This window comes from Myotis daubentonii, chromosome 11 (assembly GCF_963259705.1).
Source record: "Myotis daubentonii chromosome 11, mMyoDau2.1, whole genome shotgun sequence".
Taxonomy (NCBI): Eukaryota; Metazoa; Chordata; class Mammalia; order Chiroptera; family Vespertilionidae; genus Myotis; species Myotis daubentonii.
The window spans coordinates 20,043,463-20,058,412 of record NC_081850.1 but is presented as its reverse complement, the minus strand read 5'-3'; the positions used below and the strand labels follow the sequence as shown (position 1 = coordinate 20,058,412).

The 14,950-nt window shown below is 42.2% G+C and overlaps 1 protein-coding gene across 1 annotated transcript in view; it reads left to right on the top strand.

Annotated features, from left to right (window-relative positions):
• The window catches only part of FOCAD (focadhesin), a 286,965-nt gene that overhangs the window by 81,470 nt on the left and 190,545 nt on the right, over positions 1-14,950 (top strand). Inside the window, exons 8-9 of the mRNA XM_059656547.1 lie at positions 4,366-4,572; positions 13,767-13,854. Of these exons, the coding sequence (XP_059512530.1) occupies positions 4,366-4,572; positions 13,767-13,854 (295 nt within the window). The remainder of the gene's footprint in view (positions 1-4,365; positions 4,573-13,766; positions 13,855-14,950) is intronic.

Sequence of the window (14,950 nt, the reverse complement as noted above, 5' to 3'; positions counted from 1 at the left end):
GTTTGTTGATTTGTTGATGATAGCCAGTCTGACAGGTGTGAGATGGTACCTCATTGTTGTTTTGATTTGCATCTCTCGGATGATTAGTGACTTTGAGCATGTTTTCATATGTCTCTTGGCTTTCTGAATGTCCTCTTTTGAAAGGTGTCTATTTAGGTCCTTTTCCCATTTTTTGATTGGATTGTTTATCTTCCTTTTGTTAAGTTGTATGAGTTCCCTATAAATTTTGGAGATTAGGCCCTTATCAGATATGACATTGGCAAATATGTTTTCCCACACAGTGGGTTTTCTCGTTGTTTTGTTGATGGTTTCTTTTGCTGTGCAGAAGCTTTTTATTTTGATGTAGTCCCATTTGTTCATTTTTTCTTTAGTTCCAAGTGCCCTAGGAGCTGTATCAGTGAAGAAATTGCTTCGGCATATGTCTGAGATTTTGTTGCCTTTGGATTCTTCTAGAATTTTTATGGTTTCCTGTCGTACATTTAAGTCCTTTATCCATTTTGAGTTTATTTTTGTGTATGGTGTAAGTTGGTGGTCTAGTTTCATTTTCTTGCATATATCTGTCCAATTTTCCCAACACCATTTGTTGAAGAGACTATCTTGGCTCCATTGTATGTTCTTGCCTCCTTTGTCAAATATTAATTGAGCATATTGGTTCGGGCCGATTTCTGGGCTCTCTATTCTATTCCATTGATCTATATGCCTATTCTTGTGCCAGTACCAGGCAGTTTTGAGAACAGTGGCTTTGTAATACAACTTGATATCTGGTATTGAGATCCCACCTACTTGGTTCTTTTTCAGGATTGCTGCAGCTATTCGGGGTCTTTTTTTATTCCAGATGAATTTTTGGAAAGTTCGTTCTAGATCTCTGAAGTATGCTGTTGGTATTTTAATGGGAAGCGCGTTGAATTTATAGATTGCTTTGGGTCGTATGGACATTTTAATGATGTTGATTCTACCAATCCATGAACACGGTATGTTCTTCCATCTGTTTATGTCTTCCTCTATATCTTTTTTCAACGTCCTGTAGTTTTCTGAGTAGAGGTCTTTTACCTCTTTAGTTAAGTTTATTCCTAGGTAGCTTAATTTTTTTGGTGCAATGGTAAATGGGATTGTTTTTATAATCTCTCTTTCTGAAAGTTCACTATTGGTGTATAGAAATGCCTCAGATTTCTTGGGGTTAATTTTGTATCCTGCTACATTGCCAAATTCATGTATTAAGTCTAGAGCTTTTTGATGGAATCTCTAGGGTTTTGTATGTATAATATCATGTCGTCTGCAAATAAGGACAGTTTTACTTCCTCTTTTCCAATTTGGATGCCTTTTATTTCTTCTTCTTGCCGAATTGCAGTGGCTAACACTTCCAGTACTATGTTGAACAGGAGTGGTGAGAGGGGGCATCCCTGTCTTGTTCCTGTTTTTAGGGGAAATGGTGTTAGTTTTTGTCCATTGAGTATGATGTTGGCTGTGGGCCTGTCATACATGGCTTTTATTATGTTGAGGTATGATCCTTCTACTCCCACCTTGCTGAGAGCTTTTATCAAAAATGGGTGTTGAATTTTGTCAAATGCTTTTTCTGCATCAATTGATAAGACCATGTGGTTTTTTTCTTTCAATTTGTTTATGTGATGTATCACGTTTATTGATTTGCGGATATTGTACCATCCTTGCATCCCTGGGATAAATCCTACTTGGTCATGGTGTATGATCTTTCTGATGTACTGCTGGATCCGATTTGCTAAGATTTTGTTGAGGATTTTGGCATCTATGTTCATGAGGGATATTGGCCTGTAATTCTCTTTCATTGTGTTGTCTTTACCAGGTTTTGGTATTAGGGTGATGCTGGCTTCATAGAATGAGCTTGGAAGTGTTCCTTCCTCTTGAATTTTTTGTAGTAGTCTGAGGAGGATAGGTTTTAGTTCTTCCTTGAATGTTTGGTAAAACTCCCCTGTGGAGCCGTCTGGTCCTGGGCTTTTGTTTGGTGGAAGCTTTTTGATGACTGCTTCAATTTCTTCCATGGTTATTTGCCTGTTGAGATTTTTAGATTCTTCCTGATTGAGTTTTGGAATGTTGTATTTTTCTAGGAATTTGTCCATTTCCTCCAGGTTGTCTAGTTTGTTGGAGTAGAGCTGTCCATAGTATTTTTTAACAATCATTTGTATTTCTGTGGGGTCTGTTGTTGTTTCGCCTCTATCGTTTCTGATTTTGTTTATTTGGGTCCTCTCTCTCTGCTTCTTGGTGAGTCTGGCTAGAGGTTTGTCAATCTTGGTTATCCTTTCAAAGAACCAGCTCTTGGTTTCATTGATTTTCTGTATTTTTTTTCGGTCTCTATGTCATTTATTTCTGCTCTAAGCTTTATTATCTCCTTCCTTCTGCTCACTCTGGGGTTTTCTTGTTGCTCTCTTTCTAATTCTTTGAGTTGTAGAGTTAGATGATTTACTACCATTTTTTTTTGTTTTTTGAGATAGGCCTGTAGAGCTATAAACTTCCCTCTCAGGACTGCTCTCATTGCATCCCATAGGTTTTGGATTGTTGTGTTTTCATTGTCATTAGTTTCCAAAATGTTTTTAATTTCTTCTTTGATCTCATTGGTAACCCAATCAATATTTAATAGCATGCTATTCAGCTTCCAGGTGTTTGAGTATTTTGGGTTGTTTTTATTGTAGTTTATTTCTAACATTATGCCATCGTGGTCTGCGAAGACGCTTTTTATGATTTCAATCTTCTTGAATTTGGGGATACTTTGCTTGTGACCCAATATATGGTCTATTTTTGAAGATGTCTTATGAGCATTTGAGCAGAATGTATATTCCCTGGCTTTGGGGTGAAGTGTTCTGAAGATGTCAATTAAGTCCATCTGATCTAGTGAGTCATTTAGGATTGCTGTATCTTTGCTGATTGTTTGTTTAGAGGGCTTATCCAGCGCTGTCAGTGGTGTATTAAAGTCTCCTACTATGATTGTATTGTTGTCGATCTCTCCTTTGATATCTTCCAGGAGTTTTTTTTATGAATTTGGGTGCTCCTGCATTGGGTGCATATATGTTTACCAGGGTTATATCTTCTTGTTGTATTGAACCCTTTAGTATTATGAAGTGGCCTTCCTTATCTTTTGTTATGGCCTTCACTTTGAGGTCTATTTTGTCCGATATAAGTATTGCTACCCCAGCTTTCTTTTCCTTTCCATTTGCCTGAAAGATATTTTTCCATCCTTTCACTTTCAGTCTGTGTGAGTCCCTTCTAATGAGGTGGGTTTCTTGTAGACAGCAGATGTATGGGTTATGTTTTTTTATCGATTCAGCCACTCGATGTCTTTTGGTTGGAGCATTTAGTCCATTTACGTTTAAAGTTATTATTGAAAGGTACTTGTTTGTAGCCATTTCTTTTTTGTGTGTGTGTGGCTGTTTTCTTTCTGAGCTTTTTATTTCTTCTTTTTATACCAGTCCCTTTAGCATTCCTTGCATTGCTGGCTTGGTGGTGATAAACTCCCTTAGCCTTGTTTTGTCTGTGAAGCTTCTTATTTCCCCTTCAAGTTTGAATGATATCCTTGCTGGATAGAGTATTCTTGGATTCAGTCCTTTGCTTTGCATCACTTTGTAAATTTCAGTCCATTCTTTTCTGGCCTGATGTGTTTCTGTTTAGAAATCATTTGACAGTCTAATGGGAGATCCCTTGTATGTAACTTTCCGTCTCTCTCTTGCAGCCTGTAAGATTCTCTCTTTGTCCTGAACATTTGCCAAGGACCATATCCTTAATGCCGACTCCAGAACTGTGATCAGAACAGCTGGCCTTGAATTGAATTGAGATTTTTCAAGAGCATCTAAGTCTTCCCTGTCTAATACATTAGCCTGTGCAGAGGATACCCTGCCATTTGAATATGGTCTTTCCTCACGCCTGTGGAGTGTGGAAGTGATGCTCTCAGTTAAGGTGTTCTGAGCAAATACCTTGCAGATGAAGAACTTACAGTGAATTAGAATAACCAGCCCTTTACTATCAGGTAATTACATTGCAATTCTAGAAAGGAGAGTTCATTTGGAGAGCTCAAAACCAACTTTAATTTCCTTCAAGATGTTGGCACTGTCATGTAATTTGTCTTAAGAAATCTGCACTCGTAGAAGTTAGAAAAATAAATGAAAACAAGTGGTGCCAGGCAGCAGTAATAAAGACAATAGCAATTATTTTGTTCGGTGGCACATGGAAAAGGCAGAGGTGCATAGTATAATCCCATATGAGTTCTGTACATTTCTGCATCTCCTTAAGACTTTATAAGTTTAAGGGAAAAATATTTTATTGTTAACGTTTATTGTGTATTTAAAATTATTCTTTGGTTTGTACTTTATTGTAATGCTATATAACAACTTTTTAAAACAGATAAAGGATTTGATACAGACAACAGAAGTGATGCTGTTTATCGAGGAAGTATATTTAAGCCTTTCGCGTCACCCTGGTTTCTGGAAAATTCAGCTTACCCAGCTGACCCTTCAGCTGCTGTGCGTCTGTGAAGTCAGCTTGAAGATAACTGGGGAATGCTCATCTTTAATTCACCTTTTGGAGCGTAGTGTTGAACTGCTGAAGGAGGTAAGGATAGTAAGAAATTTTAATGAGTCAGTTATCACTTAAGTGGGTCTTATATGAAGGAGCTGGGTGGGTACGCACTTTATCATATCAAAGGTGTGTTGCTGTCATATGATTAGATCATACTACTAATGTACAACTACTACTAATATAATTTATTATAAAAAGGAACCATTAAATACTCTTTAGAGCATCAGTTAAGTATCTGCCACTCTGTCACTTTTCCATTTACTCACTTGGACACAAGTAATGAACATGTATTGCATGCCAGACCCTATAGAATACATAGATGAAAAGGTACATTCCGTGACCTCAAGGGACTTACAGACATGCAAATAAACAATTACAATACAGTAAGGTAAATGCTTTGCTGTATTGAAAGGGCACAGTTAAGGAAAGTAGGGCATGAGTTCAGATGTGAGAAGTCTGCATAGGAGTTGACCTGGTGCACACCAGAGGCTGGAAGGCATTCAGGCTGCGGGAACAGCATGTGCCCAGGCAGAGAAGCATGAGAGAGCAGGCCGGCATGGCCCGCTCAGAAAACGAGAAGGTGTTGAGTATCGTTGAAGGGTCAAGGTATAGGAGATAAGGCCCGGAGTTGAGTTCGCATTTTATCTTCTAGGTAATGGCATGCTATTGAAGACCTTTTAGCAGAGAGGTGCCCTGCTATTTTGTGTGTGGCAGGTTATTCTGATGGTAGAGTGGAGGAGGGTTTAGAACAGGGTAACACAGGGGCAGGAAATGAGGAGGGATGTCTTAGACTGATAGGGCTGCTGTAAGAAAGTATCATAGACTGGATGGCTTAATGAACAGAATTTTTTTCTTGCAGTTCTAGAGATGAGGAAGTCCAAGATCAGGGTGTTGGCTGACTTGATTCCTAGCAAGGGCTGTCTGTCTTCCTGGCTTGTGGACAACTGCAGTGTCCTCACATGCTAGAGAGAGAGCAAGAGTGAGCTCTCTATTGTTCCTTCCTATAAGGACACCAATCCTCCTAGAATACGGCTCCGCTCTGTGATTTGGTTTAACTTTAATTGCTTCTTTACTCAACAACTATTGCATTGGCAGGTAGGGCTTTAGCTTGTGAATTTGGGGTGAGAAGGACAGTCCGGTTTATAGCCAGGGGCTGATTAGGGAAATGAAGATGGGACATAAAAATGTAGGAGATGAGACCAATAGGGCTTGGTGGTGACTAGGTGGTCAAGGAGAGGGTCCTTGGTAGATTTTTAGTTTTCTATTTTGGACAACTGGATAGTATCATTCACTTTTGGAAGTGGTAGCTGATGTTAGAAGGAAAATGGCAACTTTGTTTTGAGATTTGCTTGGTTTAATGTACTAGTATGTATGGATCATAAACAGTTGGCTGTATAGTTTTGAAAGTCAGGATAGAAGCCTAAGCTCAAGGTATAGATTTGTAGACATTTACTTTAGAAGGAGAGCTTTAAATTTTAACTATGGGGTTGCATGACAGGGCTTGGGTTGGAACTGCAGGGACTGTTGATATTTGGAGTGTACTGATAGAGGAGTCTGGGAAAGTATGGCTAAAAGGTTGTATGACAAGCAGAAGAGACAGGTGACATGAAAATCAAGGACAGGAATCTCTTAAAAAGGGGAATGGTCAGCATTGTCATGGAGAGAGTATGTGAAGTAAGATTAGAAAATTAAGTACTCTTATGATGCAGCAGGAGGAAGTTTATTGTCCACATTAGGGGAAGCAGTTTCAGTGCAGTGGTGATGGTAGGAGCAAATTGGATTAAAGGAGTGAATGGCAGGCAAGGAAATGGAGAGTGAATGTGTTTTGGTGAAAGATGAAGACTCAAGTAATTCATTGGTCAATTTCGCAATCTTGTGGTTAGAATGGTTTCTATGCTTGGACTCTATAGATAATACTATTCTTATATACTATTATCTATCTATCTATATAAAAGCATAATATGCAAATTGACCAGATGGCGGAACGACCGGTCACTATGACACACACTGACTGCCAGGGGGCAGACGCTCAATGTAGGAGCTGCCCGCAGCCTGCGGGCCCCAGTCACCCCAATTGGGGCCTGCCGGCCAACCTCTTGGTCCCTCCCCCTGGCCGACAGGCTCTTATCACCCGATGCGGAATGGGGAATCGGGTGGGTGGTGGTGGACGCCGGCGGTGCCAGGCCAAGGTGCGTGCAAGAGGGCCCTGATCGCCCTGCCGGTTGCCACACACACAGAGGGTGGGCTGCAGCAGCGTCAGGGGAAGGGACCAGCTGTCAGCTGCTGGGGAAGATTGGCCTGATCTCAGGCCAGGCCTAGGGACCCTACCCATGCACAAAGTTCGTGCACCAGGCCTCTAGTATAATATATTTATGTTATGTATAGTAGTGATGTGCATTGACAATATACAGTAATATATATCTGTCATGTATTATGTAATACCTATTATATATTAACTAGAGGCTGGTGCACAAAAATTTGTGCACTCAAGGGGAAGGGGAGGGGTCCCTCGGCCTGGCCTGTGCCCTCTCACAGTCTGGGACCCCTCGGGAGATAATGACCTACTGGCTTAGGCCTGCTCCCAGGTGGCAGAGGGCAGGCCCAATCCCTAGGTGCAGCCCCTGGTCGGGCTCAGAGCAGGGCTGATTGGGGAGTTGGGGCACCGCCCCTGTCATGCACAGAGCAGGGCGGATCGGGAGGTTGTGATGCCACCCTCAGTCACACTCAGGGTAGGGTTGATTGGGGGTTTGGGGCACCGTCCCCTGTCACACTCAAGGCAGGGTCGATGGGCAGGTTGTGGCGCCACCCCCTGTCACGCACAGAGCAGGGCCAATCAGGGGGTTGGGGCGCTGCCCCCTGTCACTCACAGAGCAGGGCCCATTAGGGGGGTTGGGGCTTCATACCCTGTCACGCACAGAGCAGGGCCGATCAGGGGGTTGGGGCGCTGCACCCTGTCACACTCAGGGCAGGGCCGATGGGGAGGTTATGGCTCTACCCTGTCACACACAGAGCAGGGCCCGTGGGGGGGGGGGGGGGGCGCCACACCCTGTCACACACAGAGCCACAGGGCAATCGGGATTGGCGAGCTCCCCCCTATCAGGCACAGAGCAGGGCTGATCAGGGGGTTGGGGCGCCTTCCCCTGTCACGAACAGAGCAGGATGGATAGGGAGATTGTGGCCCCGCCCCCTGTCACACAGAGCCGCAGGGCGATCAGGGGGTTTGGGCACTGCCCCCTGTCACGCTGATCCCGGTGCTGGGAGACATATTACCCTTTTATTATATAGGATAGAGGCCTGGTGCATGGTTGGGGGCTGGCTGGTTTGCCCTGAAGGGTGTCCTGGATCAGGGTGGGGGTCCCCACTGGGGTGCCTGGCCAGCCTGGATGAGGGGATGATGGCTGTTTGCAGCTGGTCACACACCCTTCAGGGTGGGGATCCCCACTGGGGAGCCTGGCCAGTCTGGGTGAGGGGCTGAGTGCTGTTTTCAGGCTGGCGAGTGACTGAAGCTCCCAACTGCTCCTTTTTTTCTTTTTTTTATTCTGGGCCAGCTTTAGCTTTGAGGCTCCAGCTCTTAGGCCTCCGCTGCTGAAAGCAGGTTTCTGGCCTTTGTTTACCTTCTGTATTTGAAACAATGTTGCGATCCTGCTGGCTGAAGCCCGATGGACTAAAGCAGGTTTCTGGGCTTTTGTTTAGCTTCTATATTTGTAACATAGTTGCTTAGAGTTGCAGCTCAGAGGCCGGCAGCGGCAGGCGGGGAACGTTGGAGTCCTTTGTCACTGAAGCAAGCAAGCCTCATGTTCGCTTCCAGCTGCCTAGCTGCCGGCCGCCATCTTGGCTGGAAGTTAATTTGCATATCGCCCTGATTAGCCAATGGGAAGGGTAGCAGTTGTAAGCTAATTACCATGTTTCTCTTTTATTAGATAGGACTAGAGGCCCAGCACACGAAATTCGTGTTAGGTACGGTACCTAGGCCTGGCCTGTGATCAGGGCCATCTTCCCCAGCTGGTGGCAGCTGGTCCCCCCACCCGCCGCCACTCACCTCAGTTTCCCACTCGCCATTGGGGGATCGGAGCCTGCTGGTTCGAGGGAGGGACCGAGAGGTGGTCAGTGCACCTCATAGCGACTGGTCAACCAGTCATTCGGGTTGTTCCACTGTTTGGTCAATTTGCATATTACTCTTTTATATATACAGATAAATACATACTATGATAAAATCATATCAAATCCCCTCAGATGTATAATTATATCTATATTATATATCTATATAATATCTATATATGGTTCTATCTATTGGGTATATAATAGATAATATATAGAAAAATATAGACAGATAATATTTTATGGGTAAATATTATATAGCTAAATTACCAAGAGTTGTGTGTTTTTAACTGTACCTCATATTGTTCCTTTGTGTTTGTACTAGATTCATTTGCATAGTGACATGATTATCAATTATAATTTTAGAGTTTAGTCTTTTTTACTATCTTCTTCTGAAAATCTTATTGTATATCTGCCCCTCCCCACACTATGCACTTAGCATATATTTAGTAAGCATCTTCTGTGGCAAACACTTTGCTACAAATAATTAGGTAAAAACAGACAAGGTTTGTGAAGCTTACAAGCTAGTGTGCATAAAAATCACTAGGCAGAGTTTATTAAAATGCAAATGCCTGGGGCCTTCCCCGAGAGAAATTGAATTAGCAGGGCTGAGTGAGGCTTAAGCATCTGTATTTTAAACTAGGCCTCAGGTGATATATATATATATATATATTTGCATATAAGGCAAACAACCTAGTAAGCATCACGCAGACTGAACTTTTTTAGCCACCACAGAAGTTTCCCACAAGCCTAGTCCTAATCACAACCTCCTCTGTCTTGACTGTCCTGACTTCTATAGGAGTATCTTTCTTACATTTTAAAAAGTTTTAACACCTAAATGCATATGTTTATACATCATAATATAGTTTTGTGTGCATGATCTATACTAAAGGTAATTCCCTTCCATTCCCTCCCTTACTTTTTTCCCTTGAAGTATACAGGGTGAGGAGAAAAGTAGGTTTATAAGTGTGAGTATGCAAAACAGAGTTTATTCTAATATTGTTATTAATAATTACTGTATTATCTACTTCTGCCCCCCCTCCCGCCCTTGTATGTATTGAAAGACCTGGTTTATGTGAGCTGTAGCGTTTTCTACATTGTGAATTCTGCTGATTGCGTCCTCTTGGTGCATTCGGACAAGTTTCTCTAACTCCTAATGAATTAATTGAATTAGGCACTGAACTTCAACAGCTGCTAACATCAAAAAAAGAAGAGCAACACACATGCGCTTCTGGATGAAAGAGCACACAACTCCCGGTCGTCTTAGAAACAAAAAATGAAACTAAACAAATCCTGAATCTGATCAAGCCCCTATTGTCTGATTGGCCCAGCTTGGCTCAATCAGCTCTGCCCTGGGGACAGGGTAGGCACAGACATGGCCCTGGGAGACCATCGCCACCGTGTCTGCCACAGATACTTACCCCTGATGTAGCCTTTCTTACACTTTGTTTTCCCGACCTTCTTGTTCACAGCAACATCCCTGGGCACATCAGTGCTGGCACATAGGTGGTGCTCGAAGGGGTAGACTCCAAGGGTAGACTCCAATGGCATTTCCATCTTTTTTAAAATATTTGACTTCCTTTTCTAGGTAGGCTCTGAATTAGCCTGGGTTCCCCCAAAATAAACAGAAGCAGACCCTGGGTCTCCCCAAAGCAGAGGCTGATGGAACAGGCATTCATTTGCAAGTGCAATCGCAGGAAGCATGTGGGAGAGGGACAAGAGGAGTGAAATACTGACCGTGGGAGAGGCGATACAGATTTATCAAGTTTGCCACTGCTACAAGCACCGGTTGCTCCGTCCCACAGAATATTCTGAGTAGCCGTATGAAATGTCTCAGAACCCCCCTGAAGGACCCAGGGTAAAGAGGGAGATATTTGTTCTTGGGCTGCCATTGCCTACTTGGCAAGTTCTAACTCCCTGGGCTTCGGGATGTCTCACTGGTTGGAAGCAAGAGGAACTACAGCAGTGTGTGGAGTGGCACACGAGATGTCCAACACAGCTTTTATGAAAAGAGCTCATGAAATGGTACCAATCTTGAGTGTCTGTTAGAAATCAAGCAAGCAAACAAAAAACTTGCAACCTCTCAGAAGTGAAAGCAATGTAGGATTATTTAATCTCCACAATGACTGCTCCTTACTTTTGGTGTCTTGCATCTCCAGCTCTTTCCTTGCACCCTCTGTTCTGAAGAGGCTACTCTTGTTTCTGCCTTCCTACCTTTAAGTTCCACGTAAAATGTGTCTAGACCAACTGTGGGCAAACTACGGCCCGCGGGCTGGATCCGGCCCGTTTGAAATGAATAAAACTAAAAAAAAAAAAAGACCGTACCCTTTTATGTAATGATGTTTACTTTGAATTTATATTAGTTCACACAAACACTCCATCCATGCTTTTGTTCCGGCCCTCCGGTCCAGTTTAAGAACCCATTGTGGCCCTCGAGTCAAAAAGTTTGCCCACCCCTGGTCTAGACCAGTGGTTCTCAACCTTCCTAATGCCACGACCCTTTAATACAGTTCCTCATGTTGTGGTGACACCCAACCATAAAATTATTTTCGTTGCTACTTCATAACTGTAATTTTGCTAATGTTATGAATCGTCATGTAAATATCTGATATGCAGGATGTATTTTCATTGTTACAAATTGAACATAATTAAAGCATAGTGATTAATCACAAAACCAATATATGTGTTTTCCGATGGTCTTAGGCGACCCCTGTGAAAGGGTCATGCGATCCCCAAAGGGGTCGTGACCCACAGGTTGAGAACCGCTGGTCTAGATTGTTTCAGAACCCTGAAAAGCTACTTTGTGACCCTTTCAGTGACAGCTTGTGTGGAAAAGGCTCTCCCGTGATAGTGTTCAAATATAGGAATACTTTTGTCTCCGATCCTCTTGGTAGATGGTAAACTTGAAATTTAAATCGTCTTGCTGGTTTTCTTTTTGTTTTTTATGAACATGCAGAATTTGAAATGAAATTGAGGAAAAGATAATGGCAAAGAATTGTGTGATGGTGTATACTATAAGCGTACTTATTTCAAAATGCATTTATTGTCCTCAAATAGATAACAATGCTTCATGGTTCTCAACTGTATTTCAAAATAGTGAACATATATAACCTGCAAAGACACAAATTATAATATATTCCATTAAAAAATCACAATAATTTTCCTCTAGCTGTTTTAAAAAATATTTTTTAATTTCAGAGAGGAAGGGAGAGGGAGAGAGAGAGAAACATCAATATTGAAAGAGAATCATTAATTGGCTGCCTTCTACATGCCCCACACTGGGGATCAAGCCTGCAACCTGGGCATGTGCCCTGACCAGGAATCGAACCGTGACCTCCTGGTTCATAGGTCGACACTCAATCACGGAGCCACACCAGCCAGGCTAGCTGGTTTTTTTTTAAGTCCATAAACATTCTTAGAAGATTTTACAGTGTGATTAATTTCACTTTTTAAATGACTTGTAGATATACTAGAGGCCTGGTGCATGAAATAGTGCATGGGTAGGGTCCCTCAGCCTGGCCAGTGATCAGGGTTGTCTCACCCAGTCCCTATCAGGGCCAATTGGGCTGGCCAGCTGGCGGGGGGGGGAGGGGGGCGGGGTGAGGGGGAGAAGGACCACAGGAGGTCGGCTGGCCCCCAATCAGGTGATTGGGGCTGGCTGGCCGGCCGGCCGGAGGTAGGGACTGTGAGAGGTTGGCTGGCCATGGGAGGTTGGTTGTGGGAGCACACTGACCACCAGGGGGCAGCTCCTGTGTTGAGTGTCTGCCCCCTGGTGGTCAGTGCACGTCATAGCTACCGTCTGGTTGTAATGGTTGCTTAGGCTTTTATATATAGAGATATTTATTAATTTGTGCCAGAGTTGATAGCATCCCCAAGATTATAGCTTCTGAGTGGCTCAGACGTTGTTTTCTCACAAGGGTTTCTTTAATGTGGCTTTACCTCATGTATCCTTTTTTCCTTGCCTGTCCTCATGATTTATAGGTATTTCTGCTCTGCAGGTACTTCTGTGAAACTTCAGAATGAAGTAATTCTAGCAAAGTGTGGTAGACCTTTCTCCATTAGTTCCATAATATGTTAATGTTTTCTGTATTTAGAATCCTCAAATAATATCGTATGTCACTTGTATCTTATTTATTGGAACTTAATGTATATGTCCTTTTTCTCTTTTTCATTTTGTTCATATACTTAGTGAAATTAATGATTTAAAGTTTCTATGGTTATTGCTTTGCTGCATTTAAATATGCTTAATAAATTACTGTAATTTAAAAATAATCTCTGCCTCCCTAGGCACTAATGTTTCTTCCATTATAATATGATTTATTAAAATGCATTTAGTATAATTTATTATGTGAGTTATATAGATGAATCATGTCTGTATTAGGTAAGTAGACAACTGAGCTACTTCTCGAGAATGAAATATTCTTAAATTCAGGATTTCGGGTTGTCTTTAGTGGCTTGCAAAGATTCACTGTTTTGAAGACGTGCTGCTATATTGTATTAAGGTGTTACTCCTCTAAATGATTTTTTTAGCCTATTGCTCTTTGGCCGGATGTAAGATTTTGAATTTATGTATGAGTGCTCTGGCACCCACCGGCTCTTCTTTAGAACAGGCTAACTGGTCATAATTTGTGTCCAGTCATCCCTTGGTGTCCTTGGAGGGGTGGTTCCAGGATCCCCCGTGGACACCAAACTCTAGGATGCTCAAGTTTCCTAAATAAATTAGTGTAGTTTTTGCATATAGTCTCTATACATCCTACTCTACACACCTAAAATCATCTCTAAATTGCTTATAAGACCCAATACAATATAAATGCTATGCAAATAGTTGTTAATACTATATTGTTTAGGGAATAAGAGGCAATAATGACAAGGAAAAAAGTCTGTACCTGTTCAGTACAGATGCAACCATCATGGGTCTAACTGCATAGTGCACGTCAGCGACAATCGACCATTTTTTAAGGTATTTTTGATTTGCAGTTGGTTGACTCTGTGGATACATAGCCCACAGGTATGGAGGCATGACTAACAGGTTAATAATCTTTCATGTTGAATATACTCTTCCTGGTACATGTTATAAAGCCGTGGCTCTGGGAACTTCTTAACTCTTTGTGTTTTCTTCTTTTCTTTAGGATTTTCCTGTGGAACTGGTCATAATTGGGATAGCTTTGCTACTTCTACAGACTCCTGCAAGTCAGCAGAAGCCAATCTTAAGTCTAGGTAAATGACACCGACTACAGGAGAAGTAAACATAGCCTGAGGGTTGGCAGGAGTCCCTTGAACTACATACAGTATATCCTGTTATGCTGTAAAGTCCTGTATATTTTGAGTTTCTGTTCAGGAATTTTCTTCATTAATCATTATCACATAGAATCTTCTTTCTCTTGTCCAACAAGGTATTACCTTGTGCAGAACCATTTAGCAGTGACATTGGCAAATATATTGAAGGGCATAGCAGCTATTCACAGTTGTATTGCACTCTCAGAATCAATAGCATAAAACCCTTGAAACAAAATAATTGTTTAGCATTTGTATTTGTTCTGAAAATTATACCCTGACTATTCAAAACTCTTGCCATGCTGGACAAAATTTAATTTATGGTTATTAATTAACCTAGTGAGACAAATGAAAGATAACATTCTCCCCACTGTCCAGTATTATTTAAAGAAAAGTGAGGAATGGGACTAAAGGGAGGCAAAAATGTTCTATTTAAGAATGATGTGGCCAGGCCGGTGTGGTTCAGTGGTTGAGCATAGACCTATGAAATAGGAGGTCAGGGTTCAATTCCCAGTTAGGGCACATGGTTGTGGGCTTGATCCCCAGTTTGGGTGGGGGCTTGCAGGAGGCAGCCAATCAATGATTCTCTTTCATCATTGATGTTCCTCTCTCTCTCTCTCTCTCTCTCTCTCTCTCTCTCTCTCTCTCTCTCTCTTTCTCTCACTCTCTCTCTCTCCCCCCCCCACTCCCCCTTCCTCTCTGAAATCAAGAAAAATATTTTTTAAAAGTCATTTGAGCCCTAGCTGGTTTGGCTCAGTGGATAGAACGTCGAACTGTGGACTAAAGGGTCCCAGGTTCGATTCCAGTCAAGGGCACATGCTTGGGTTACAGGCTCGATCCCCAGTTGGGGGTGTGCAGGAGGCAACCAATCAATGATTCTCTTTCATCATTGATGTTTCTATTTCTCTCCCTCTCCCTTCTTCTCTGAAATCAACAAAAATATATATATTCTTAAAAAGTCATTTGATTTGCTTTGGCTTATGGAACAGTAGCCAATGTGACATAAGCAGAAACCTGAAAGCATTTGAGCTTTTTTTGG